The sequence below is a fragment of the Eschrichtius robustus genome, chromosome 6, assembly GCF_028021215.1.
Source record: "Eschrichtius robustus isolate mEscRob2 chromosome 6, mEscRob2.pri, whole genome shotgun sequence".
In the NCBI taxonomy this organism is placed as follows: Eukaryota; Metazoa; Chordata; class Mammalia; order Artiodactyla; family Eschrichtiidae; genus Eschrichtius; species Eschrichtius robustus.
The window spans coordinates 79,049,579-79,061,932 of NC_090829.1; the positions used below are offsets into that span (position 1 = coordinate 79,049,579).

General features: G+C 39.8%; 1 protein-coding gene across 1 annotated transcript in view; it reads left to right on the top strand.

Annotated features, from left to right (window-relative positions):
* Positions 1-11,603, top strand: part of ILDR1 (immunoglobulin like domain containing receptor 1) — a 39,655-nt gene extending 28,052 nt beyond the window's left edge. Inside the window, exon 8 of the mRNA XM_068545512.1 lies at positions 10,256-11,603. Within this exon, the coding sequence (XP_068401613.1) occupies positions 10,256-10,297 (42 nt within the window). The 3' untranslated portion in view covers positions 10,298-11,603. The remainder of the gene's footprint in view (positions 1-10,255) is intronic.
* The last annotated feature ends 751 nt before the right edge of the window (positions 11,604-12,354 follow it).

Consider the following 12,354-nt stretch of genomic DNA (forward strand, 5'->3'; position numbering starts at 1 on the left):
GCTCCTCTCCTTGGCGGGGCCGGATGCTTTCCACACACCTTCTAGCCTCTGAAGTCTTTGGAGCTTGCAGCTAACTTTAGAAGTTATAGTACAATTGGGCCACTAGGTGGTGATCTTTGATTATATATAACTTGAGTTTCTTAAATTGAGCTGATAAGATGTATCACTATTTTCTTAAATCAAGCTTTCAACAGTTACAGCTTTACCATAACTTTTTACAAAATACTTATTAAAAATACTTTATTGAATATTCAGAGTAATATGAATTAATCAAAAAATCTTTTGGCTCAAATGGAGTCTCTCTATAGAGTAATGTTTAACAAGTAGATACCAACAGGCAAGGCCTTGCATGTAAATGATCTCATGGGAACTGAACTAGGTAAGGAGTATTGTCTGCACAGTGCCCATGAGAAAAGGGAAGTTATGCTGAGGTATCTTCCATTTGACTCCAGAACCAGGACTCCAGCCAAGATCTCATTGCGTGTCTGGTGGTCTTTTCACTCCACCAATAGTCAACAATCTCAGAAATATAAGAAGCAGTAATATCAAGCTTTAAACTCCAGGGGTTTCAGACTGAGTGGCCCCTGTGTTTGTGGTATCCTTCAAATCGATCATCTTTCTTTCTAGTCTTGCTCTGTCAGAAAGGGCTTCCCAAGGCATTGCTGATTTGTTCCAATCTTGGCCTGTACACACCTGTTCTAATGCAAGAGAAAGCTACTGCATTCTTTCCTCTCCAAGCTAAACTCCAACTTGCTGTAGAGAATCCAAGATTTTTTTCTTTTTTCTTGACTCTTTGATTTAATTTAAAAAATTTTAGATTATGGTAATTTCTTCTACTTTCAGTAAAATATCTATTCTTTGATAATGTCTTTTCTTTAGAAAGCCCCGTACAACTTCCTTTGGCCCCATTTTGTTGCTTTCCTTTGTGTCAGAGAGCATTCATCCCACAGCATTTTTGTTCCAAGAAAAATTTTTTTTATTGATGTATTGTTGGTTTACAATGTTTCAGGTGTACAGCAAAGTGATTCAGTTTTATATATATATTCTTTTTCAGACTCTTTTCTGTTATAGATTATTACAAGATATTGAATATAGTTCCCTGTGCTATACAGGAGGTCCTTGTTGTTTATCTACTTTATATATAGTAGTGTGTATGTGTTAATCCCAAGTTCCTACTTTATCCCCCACCCCTTTCCCTTTGATAACCATAAGTTTGTTTTCTATGACTGTGGGTCTATTTCTGTTTTGTAAATAAGTCCATTTGTATCATTTTTTAATCTCACATATAAGTGATATTATATGATATCTGTGTTTCTGTGTCTGACTTACTTCACTTAGTATGATAATCTCTAGGTCCATCCATGTTGCTACAAATGACATTATTTCATTCTTTTTAATGGCTGAGTAATAGTCCATTGTATATATATACCACATCTTTTTAAAAAAAAATTTATTGGACTTCCCTGATGGTCCACTGGTTAAGACTTCATGCTTCCACTGCAGGGGGCATGGGTTTGATCCCTGGTTGGGGAACTAAGATCCCACATGCTGCGTGATGTGGCCAAAAAAAAAGAAAAAAATTATTGAAATATAGTTGATTTACAATGTGTATTAGTTTCAGCAAAGTGATTCAGTTTTATATATATTATTTGTTTATATATGTGTGTGTATATATATATATATATATATATATTTGTATATATATTCTTTTTTAGATTCTTTTCCATTATAGGTTATTACAAGATATTGAGTATAGTTCCCTGCGCTATATAGTAGGTCCTTGTTGGTTATCTGTTTTATAAATATATAGTAGCATATTTTAATCCCAAACTCCTAATTTATCCCTCCCCCACCTTTTCCCCTTTAGTAGCCATAAAGTTTGTTTTCTATGTCTATGCATATATACCACATCTTCTTTATCCATTCATCTGTTGCTGGACATTTAGGTTGCTTCCATGTCTTGGCTATTGTAAATAGTGCCGCTATGAACATTGGGGTGCATGTTTCTTTTCAAATTAGAGTTTGCATCTTTTCCAGATATATGCCCAGGAGTGGGATTGCTGGATTATATGGTGACTGTATTTTTAGTTTTTTAAGAAAACTTCATACTGTTTCCATAGTGACTGCACCAATTTACATTCCCACCAACGGTGTAGAAGGGTTCTTTTTTCTCCACACCCTCTCTAGTATTTATCATTTGTAGACTTTTTGATGATGGCCATTCTGACTGATGTGAGGTGATACCTCATTGTAGTTTTGATTTGCATTTCTCTAATATTTAGTGATGTTGAGCATCCTTTCATGTACCTGTTGGCGATCTGTGTGTCATCTTTGGAGGAATGTCTAATTAGGTCTTCTGTCAATTTTTTGATTGGGTTATTGGGGTTTTATTTTATTGAGATGTATAAGCTGTTTGTATATTTTGGAAATTAATCCCTTGTTGGTCGCATTGCCTGCAAATATTTTTCTCCCATTCTGTAGGTTGTCTTTTCATTTTGTTTATGGTTTCCTTTGCTGTGCAAAAGCTTTTAAGTTATTTAGGTCCCATTTGTTTATTTTTGCTTTTGTTTCCATTACTCTAGGAGGCAGATCCAAAAAAAAATTGCTGCAACTTATGTCAGAGTGTTCCACTTATGTTTTCCTCTAGGAGTTTTATAGTATCCAGTCTTACATTTAGTTTGCTTTTGTATATGGTGTTAGAGAATTTTCTAATTTCATTCTTTTACAGGTAGCTGTCCAGTTTTCCCATCACCACTTGTTGAAGAGACTTGTCTGTTCTCCACTGTATATTCTTGCCTCCTTTGTTGTAGATTAATTGACCATAAGTACATGGGTTTATTTCTGGGCTTTCAGTCCTGTTCCATTGAAGTATGTGTCTGATTTTGTGCCAGTACCATATTGTTTTGTTTAGTGTAGCTTTATAGTATAGTCTGAAGTCAGGGAGTGTGATTGCTCCAGCTCCGTTCTTCTTTCTCAAGATTAGTTTAGCTATCCAAGGTCTTTTGTGTTTCCATACAAATTAAAAATCTTTTGTTCTAGTTCTGTGAAAAATGTCATTGGTAATTTGATAGGGGTTGCATTGAATCTGTAGATTGCCTTGGGTAGTATGGTCATTTTAACAATACTGATTCTTCCAATCCAGGAATATGGTATATCTTTCCATCTGTTTGTGTCATCCTCAATTTCTTTCATCAGCGCCTTATAGTTTTCAGAGTACAGGTCTTTTGCCCCCTTAAGGTAGGTTTATTCCTAGGTATTTTATTTTTTTAACGGTATTGTTTCCTTAATTTCTCTTTCTGATATTTTGTTGTTAGTGTATAGAAATGCAACAGATTTCTATACGTTAATTTTGTATCCTGCAACTTTACTGAATTCATTGATGAGCTCTAGTAGTTTTCTGGTAGTGTCTTTAGAATTTTCTATGTATAGTATCATGTCATTTGCAAACAGTGACAGTTTTACTACTTCCTTTCCCATCTGGATTCCTTTTATTTCTTTTTCTTCTCTGATTGCAGTGGCTGTGACTTCCACAACTATGTTGAATAAAAGTGGCAAGAGTGGGCATCCTTGTCTTGTACCTGATCTTAGAGGGAATGCTTTCAGCTTTTCACCATTGAGTATGTTGTTAGCTGTGGGTTTGTCATATATGGCCTTAATTATGTTGAGATATGTTCCCTTTATGCCCACTTTCTGGAGAGGTTTTATCATAAATGGATGTTGAATTGTATCAGAAGACTTTTCTGCTTCAATTGAGATGATTGTATCATATGGTTTTTATTCTTCAATTTGTTAATGTGTGGTGTATCACACTGATTGATTTGAGGATATTGAAAAATCTTTGCATACCTGGGATAAATCCCACTTGATCATGGTATATTATCCTTTTAATGTATTGTTGGACTTGATTTGCTAGTATTTTTATTTATTTATTTATTTATTTATTTATTTATTTATTTATTTATTTATTTATTTTTGGCTGCATAGGGTCTTTGTTGCTGTGCATGGGCTTTCTCTAGTTGTGGCGAGTGGGGGCTACTCTTCATTGTGGTGCATGGGCTTCTCATTGTGGTGGCTTCTCTTGTTGCAGAGCACAGGCTCTAGGCACACGGGCTTCAGTAGTTGTGGCGCATGGGCTCAGTAGTTGTGGTTCACGGGCTCTAGAGCACAGGCTCAGTAGTAGTGACGCATGGGCTTAGTTGCTCCACGGCGTGTGTATCTTCCCAGACCAGGGCTTGAACCCATGTCTCCTGCATTGGCAGGTAGATTCTTAACCAGTGCGCCACCAGGGAAGCCTGATTTGCTAGTATTTTGTTGAGGATTTTTGCATCTGTGTTCATCAGTGATATTGGCCTATAATTTTCTTTTTTGTGTGATATCTTTGTCTGGTTTTGGTATCAGGGTGATGGTGGCCTCAGAGAATGGGTTCAGAAGTGCTCCTTCCTCTGCAGTTTTTTAGAATAGTTTCAGAAGGATAGGTGTTAACACTTCTCTAAATGTTTGGTAGAATTCATCTGTGAAGCTATCTTGTTCTGGACTTTTGTTTTTTGGGAGTTTTTAAATTACCGATTCAGTTTCCTTACTGGTAATTTGTCTGTTCGTATTTTCTGTTTCTTCCTGGTTCAGTCTAGGGAGATTGTACGTCCTAAGAATTTGTCCATTTCTCCTAGGCGGTCCATTTTATTGGCATAGAGTTGCTTGTAGTATTCTCTTATGATCCTGGATAAGTCTGAGTAAAGGCTTATCAATTTTGTTCATCTTTTCAAAGAACCAGCTTTTAGTTTCATTGGTCTTTTCTATTGTTTTTGTGGGGTTTTTTGGTCTCTATTTCATTTATTTCTGCTCTGAACTTTGTGATTTCTTTCCTTCTACTAACTTTGGGTTTTGTGTGCTCTTCTTTCTCTAGTTGCTTTAAGTATAAGGTTAGGTTGTTTATTTGAGATTTTTCTTGTTTCTGAGGTAAGCTTGTATTGCTATAAACATCCCTCTCAGAACTGCTTTTGCTGTGTCCCATAGGTTTTGGATCATTGTGCTTTCATTTTCATTTGTCTCTAGGTATTTAAAAATTTCCTCTTTGATTTCTTCAGTGATCCATTAGTAGCATATTGTTTAGCCTCCACGTGTTTGTGTTTTTTGCAGTTTTTTTTCTTGTAGTTGATTTCTAGTCTCATAGCGTTGTGGTCAGAAAAGATGCTTGATAAGATTTCAATTTTCTTAAATTTACCAAGGCTTGTTTTATGGCCTAACGTGATCTATCCTGGAGAATGTTCCGTGTGCACTTGAATGTGTAACCTGCTGCTTTTGGATGGAATGCTCTATAAATATCAGTTGAGTCCGTTTGGTCTAATGTGTTATTTAAGACCTCTGTTTCCTTACCAATTTCTGTCTGGTTTATCTGTCCATTGATGTAAGTGGGGTGTTAAAGTCCCTCACTATTATTATGTTACTGTCAGTTTCTCCTTTTATGTCTGTTAACATTTGCCTTATATATTGAAGTGCTCCTATGTTGGGTGCATATATATTTACAATTACTTTATCTTCTTCTTGGATTGATCCTTTGATCATTATGTAGTGTCCTTGTCTCTTATAAGGACAAGGACACTTGTCAGTGTCTTTATATATATATATATATATATTTTTAACATCTTTATTGGAGTATAATTGCTTTACAATGGTGTGTTAGTTTCTGCTTTATAACAAAGTGAAGCAGTTATACATATACATATGTCCCCATATCTCTTCCCTCTTGCATCTCTCTCCCTCCCCCCCTCCCTATCCCACCCCTCTAGGTGGTCACAAAGGACCGAGCTGATCTCCTTGTGCTATGTGGCTGCTTCCCACTAGCTATCTATTTTACGTTTGGTAGTGTCTATATGTCCATGCCACTCTCTCACTTCATCCCAGCTTACCCTTCCCCCTCCCCGTATCCTCAAGTCCATTCTCTAGTAGGTCTGCATCTTTATTCCCGTCTTGCCCCTAGGTTCTTCATGACCATTTTTTTTTTTTTTAGATTCCATATATATGTATTAGCATACGGTATTTATTTTTCTCTTTCTGACTTACTTCACTCTGAATGACAGTCTCGAGGTCCATCCACCTCACTACAAATAACTCAGTTTCATTCCTTTTTATGGCAGAGTAATATTCCATTGTATATATGTGCCACATCTTCTTTATCCATTCATCTGTCGATGGACACTTAGGTTGCTTCCATGTCCTGGCTATTGTAAATACAGCTGCAATGAACATTTTAGTACATGACTCTCTTTGAATTATGGTTTTCTCAGGGTATATGCCCAGTAGTGGGATTGCTGGGTCGTATGGTAGTTCTAGTTTTAGTTTTTTAAAGAACGTCCATACTGTTCTTCATAGTGGCTGTATCAATTTACATTCCCACCAACAGTGCAAGAGGGTTCCCTTTTCTCCACACCCTCTCCAGCATTTGTTGTTTGTAGATTTTCTGATGATGCCCATTCTAACTGGTGTGAGGTAATACCTCCTTGTAGTTTTGAGTTACATTTCTCTAATAATTAGTGACGTTCAGCAGCTTTTCATGTGCTTCTTGGCCATCTGTATGTCCTCTTTGGAGAAATGTCTGTTTAGGTCTTCTGCCCATTTTTGGACTGGGTTGTTTGTTTTGTTGATATTGAGCTGGATGAGCTGCTTGTAAATTTTGGAGAATAATCCTTTGTCAGTTGCTTCATTTGCAAATATTTTCTCCCATTCTGAGGGTTGTCTTTTCATCGTTTATGGTTTCCTTTGCTGTGCAAAAGCTTTTACATTTCATTAGGTCCCATTTGTTTATTTTTGTTTTTATTTCCATTTCTCTAGGAGGTGGGTCAAAAAGGATCTTGCTGTGATGTATGTCATAGAGTGTTCTGCCTATGTTTTCCTCTAAGAGTTTGATGGTGTCTGGCCTTACATTTAGGTCTTTAATCCATTTTGAGTTTATTTTTGTGTATGGTGTTAGGGAGTGTTCTAATTTCATTCTTTTACATGTAGCTGTCCAGTTTTCCCAGCACCACTTATTGAAGAGGCTGTCTTTTCTCCACTGTATATTCTTGCCTCCTTTATCAAAGATAAGGTGACCATATGTGCGTGGGTTTATCTCTGGGCTTTCTATCCTGTTCCATTGATCTATATTTCTGTTTCTGTGCCAGTGTCTTTATATTTTAAACTCTATTTTGTCTGATATAAGTATTGCTACTCTAGGTTTCTTTTGACTTCCATTTGCATGGAATACATTTTTCCACCCCCTCACTTTCAGTCTGTAGATCTGAACTGAATCTCCTGTAGGCAGCATATATATGGGTCTTGTTTTTGTATTCATTCAGCCAGTCTATGTGTTTTGGTTGGAGCATTTAGTCCATTTACATTTAAGGTAATTACTGATATGTGTGTTCTTATTGCCATTTTGTTAATTGGTTTGGATTTGTTTTTCTGGGTCTTTTTTCCTTTTCTTCTTTTGTTCTCGTCTCTTGTGATTTGATGACTACCTTTAGTGTTATGTTTGGACTTCTTTCTCTTTTTTGTGCGTATATCTATTATAGATTTTTGGTTTGTGGTTACCATGAGGTTTTTATACAGCAATCTGTAAATAAATATTTTTATTTCAGTTATTGTATTCTTCAATTCTGTTTGGTTGTTCTTTATATTTTCTAATTCTTTGTTAAAAATCTCTAACTTCTCACTCTGTGCATCCATTTTCTTCTTGAGTTCCTTGATAATCGTTATGAGTATTACTCTAAACTCTTTCTCAGATAGATTGCCTATCTCCACTTCACTTAGTTCATCTTCTGGGGTTTTATCTTGTTCCTTCGTCTGGAACATATTCCTCTGCCACCTTATTTTGTCCAAGTTGCTATTTGTATTTTTGTGTATATGGTATATTAGTTATGTTTCTCAACCTTGGAGAAGTGGCCCTCTGTAGGAGGCGTCCTATGGGTCCTAGCAGTGCATTCCCCTCTTGTTACCCAAGCTGTATTCTCTAGGGGTTCCCCCTAAGAGGGCTACGTGGGCCCTTCTGTTGAGGCAGGCTATGTGGGCAGTCTGGTAGGCTTGGTTGGCCCCTAGTTTGGTTGGTGTCAGCCCCTGTCTTGTACAGATGCTGCTGGCTGCTGTTTAGTGTGGTCTAGTCATGAGGTGCCTGGTTTTGGAATCCAAGTGGGCTCCCCAGGGCTAGTGCTGGCTCCCTGGTGGGCAAAGTCAGGATCCTGAAGACTCTGGGGCTGTTGCACACCCACTAGCAGGTGAAGCCAGATCCTGGGGTTAGTGCCAGACTACTGGCAGGCAGAGCTAGTTCCCAAGTCTTGCTGCAGGGTCTAGGGATCTCAGAGCTTGTTTCAGACCATTGGTGGAAGGGGGGGCAGTTCCTGACACAGTTGGGTATGGGGTCTGGGGTGTCCTGAAGTTTGCATTCGCATGACAGTGGGCAGGGCCAGGGTCCAGGTGGTCCCAGGGTAGGATCTGGTCTGCATTGCAGGATCGTGGATTTCTTGCTTCTGGTGTCTGCCCCCTGGTGGGTGAGGCTGATCTAGAGGCTTGTGCAGGCTTCCTGGTGGGAGGGGCTGGTACCTGCCCACTGGTGTGTGGAGCTGGGTCTTGGCCCTTTGGTGGGCTGGGCTGTGTCTAGAGGCTTTTGTGGGCTCTGTAGTCTTTAGGCAGCCTGTCTGTGGATGGGTGGGGCTGTGTCCCCCCCAAGTTAGTTGTTTGGCCTGAGATGTCCCAGCACTGGTGCACCTACAGGCTGTTGGGTGGACCCAGGTCTTGACTCTAATGAGCCAATATGGCAGCTGCCAGGAGTGTTCATGTGGCTGAATGTTTAATATGTCTGCAACTAGTGTCTATATCCCCAGGGTGAGCTATAGCCACCCCTACCTCTCCAGGAGACTCTCCAAGACCAGCAGGTAGGTCTGGCCCAGGCTCCTATCAAAGGATTGCTTTTGCCTTGCATCCTGGTGAATGGGAGCTTTTGTGTACTCCCTTTAAGAGTGAAGTCTCTATTTCCCCCAGTCCTGTGGGGCTCCTGCAATTAAGCCCAGCTGGCCTTCAAAGCCAAATGCTCTGGGGGCTCATCTTCTGGTGCTGGATCCCCAGGTTGGGGAGCCTGATGTGGGGCTCAGAACTCTCACTCCTGTGGGAGAACCTCTGCAATATAATTATTCTCCAGTTTGTGGTTCACCCACCCAGGGGGTATGGGATTTGATTATATTGCAAGTCTGCCCCTCCTACCTGTCTCATTGTGGTTCTTTCTATATATCTTTAGTTGTAGGAGATCTTTTCCTGTACGTTCCAGTTTTGTTTTGTTTTGTTTTGTTTTGTTTTTTACTGATGGTGGTTCTGGAGATAGTTGTGATTTTGGTGTGCTCATGAGAGGAGGTGAGCTCAGGGCCTTTCTACTCTGCCATCTTGGCTACAATCTCGCATCCCACAACATTTTGATTAGAAACCATGCTCTCAAAACTCACTTTCTTGATAAAATGGAAACACAAAAAATTTTTATAGTAACATGAATATAGTACATACATATACATTTTGAACAGTATGTTTTGAGGCAGATACCTTATCTTGCCATTTCAAACAAGAAGGGTCACATTCATAGATGACATTGTAGATATTCAAAACTGAAATAAAAATAATCTCCTCCAATACAAAGTTAGAGAAATACAAGAAATTAAAACCATAGTTCTTGAAGCCTTCATAGTGCAAGATGAGAAAGCCAAAAGATCAAGTGGAATAACTTCTGAAGAAAAGCCACCGCGTTTGGTCAGGAAGAGGTAATTAGTGATCTGAACAAATAACATCAGAGAAATACCAAGGTGTGAAGCTTAACTTTTTAGACAAGGGCTGAGAACAAATGGTTCAGGAGAATATAAATGGGAAAAGGAAAACTGGGCCATATCTTCATGAATAAATGATAGAGAGAGGGACTGATGAATGGAACAGGGTACCTTGTTTTTCGATCTAAGAGAGACTTAAAGATGTTAAAAATCAGCAAAAAGCAGAGTGAATGAGACTCTAAGAAATTTTCAGAAATTAAAGGTGTTTGAGGGAGGCTCCAGCGAGGTAGAAAGATGAGAAACATAAGCCAAGGGGAGAAACTGTCTTCATGACAAGTATAATTTTTAGATTCAGAGCTGCTGTCCCAGCAGCCACCATTCACTGAGGATTTGCACCAGAATCAAGCCTACTTGTGTATTGTATACATAGACAATAGAGCCCAGCTGACTGGATTTTTGTATATTCTTCTATTCCCCAGGAGAGAGAGAGCTCCCATAGTGGAAGGAGTGTGGTCATTTAGTCACCAGGCACAACACTGCTTCTGTGGCTACTTCTCAGCTCCTGCGTGTCATCAGCATCACCTAGATTTCCAGCTGACTTGGGAGGGGCCATTCCAGCTGACTTGAGATGGACACCGCAAGTTTGTATCTAACAGTTTTGGCTTAGGTTCTGAGAATCAAATAGAAGAATTTTATAAACAAAATTTGAGGAATTAATGACTGTAATTTTAGCCTTGGTACACACCCTGCATATTTAGATAGTCAGACTTGTAATGAATTCTAACTGGGATGTGATCCCTCAGGAACTTACTAGCCTGAGTCTTCAACTAGGTTACACTGCTCAGAACTGTGGCCATTCTCAAAGTGAGAACTCAGGAATCTTTAAGAGGAAATCAAACATTTCCTGCTCCTCTTAGGAGCAGGAAATCTATGGAGTACTATAGGGAAATTTCCATGGAAACTTGTCTCCCCCTATAGCATATCTAGAGGATCCCTCCATGTTACGAGTCCACTTTACTGCCCCCAAGCCTGGTCCTGAATGCCTTTGAGGGTTCACTCAGAGATGGCACGGGAAATACTCCAGCAATGTGCCCTCTCACAGGCTATTTATTGCGTGTGTAGAAAGTCACAGAGAAGCACTTTTGCACCAGTCTTATTCCTGTCCTTTGTTTTCTTCTTGCCTTTTTTTTTTTTTTTTTTTTGGCCTATATGTAATTTATATTTTCCTATATAACATGCATCCATTAAGACCACTTTAAATGCTTCTTGGGAACAACACAGTACATAAGTAAAGAAGAAGTAAGTGAAACCTACTGGCCTGAGGATTCTGCCCCAAACATCTATTTTGATGCACTTGATGAAATTAAGCCTTCTTCCCGACTAAAGCTCAGAGAAGAGCCAGGCCAACCTGATAATTTTGGAGTGACCTTTCTCCTGGCACCACTCAGCCTTGCAGAGTTATTCCCCAAGCAAAGGCATCCAGGCAGGTTTTACTACTCAGTGCCCCAGGAGGAAGGGTCTGTGCCTCTCTGTAATAGGCCCTACCTCTCTCTCTCATTTTCCTCAGCCCCTTCTGGTGGCTTCATCAATCCATTTGTGCTTCATGTAGAGACTCTCCTTGAGCAGACTGTAAGTAGATGGCCTGAAAGGAAGTATGTGCGTGTGTGTGTGTGTGTGTGTGTGTGTGTGCGCGTGTGCGTGTTCAACAGTATCTTTATGTGTATGGCCTTAAGCTCATTTTAGATCCTTTTGTATTAACATCCATTGTTTCTCCCAGTCTCATTAATTACATATTAGAGAATATTGTTTAAATACCTGCACTGTGCAAAGGTGTCTTTGGGATTTTTACTATCCATAATGTAACTGAGTCTAAATTGGTAAAACAGAAAAAATAAAATTTTAATGGATAATTCAGTAGCTGAGGGACTTCTGGTCTGGACAAGATGGCATAGACCTCTTTTTCCCTGCTCCTCCTCCCTAAGCACAACTTTATATATCCTAGAAATGACACAAGAGACAAGCAAAAGATGACTCTGAAGGGTGCTAAGAAGAAGACGATTTGGTTTGGGAACCCAGGACCAGATGACAACACAGAGGCAAGGCATCTTGTGTCCCCCAACCAACAGAAGGCAGCCACCCAGACCTGATGTTTTTCTGACTTCCCACTTGGCAACAGAAAGTAGTCTAGTAGCTTGTTCTTCCCCCTAGATGTAGTGGGAGTCCCTCTGACAACCTCAGGCAAGGGGGAACAACTGAGAGTCCTGCCAAAAATAAGTGACCAGGGGAAGCATTCTCCTACCCTGCTGGGCCAGAGACTCCTCTCTTCTATGGAGAGATACTGATGTGGATGGGAGGAACCAGTAAGAGACACCCAGGTAAAGCAGGTGGCCCACCTGGGGAAGCCTCTTTGTCCCCAAGGGCCAGAGACTCTCCTCCTCTGCCCAGAGACACTAGGGCTGACTGGCGGAATCATGAAAAAGAACCTGTCACAGCTAGCAGCCCTGTAGCTAGCAGCCTGGTCCCAGAAATCACTTAATCTCTCCTCCCTGCCCAGAGAAACCTGGGTAGCTGGCGGGGG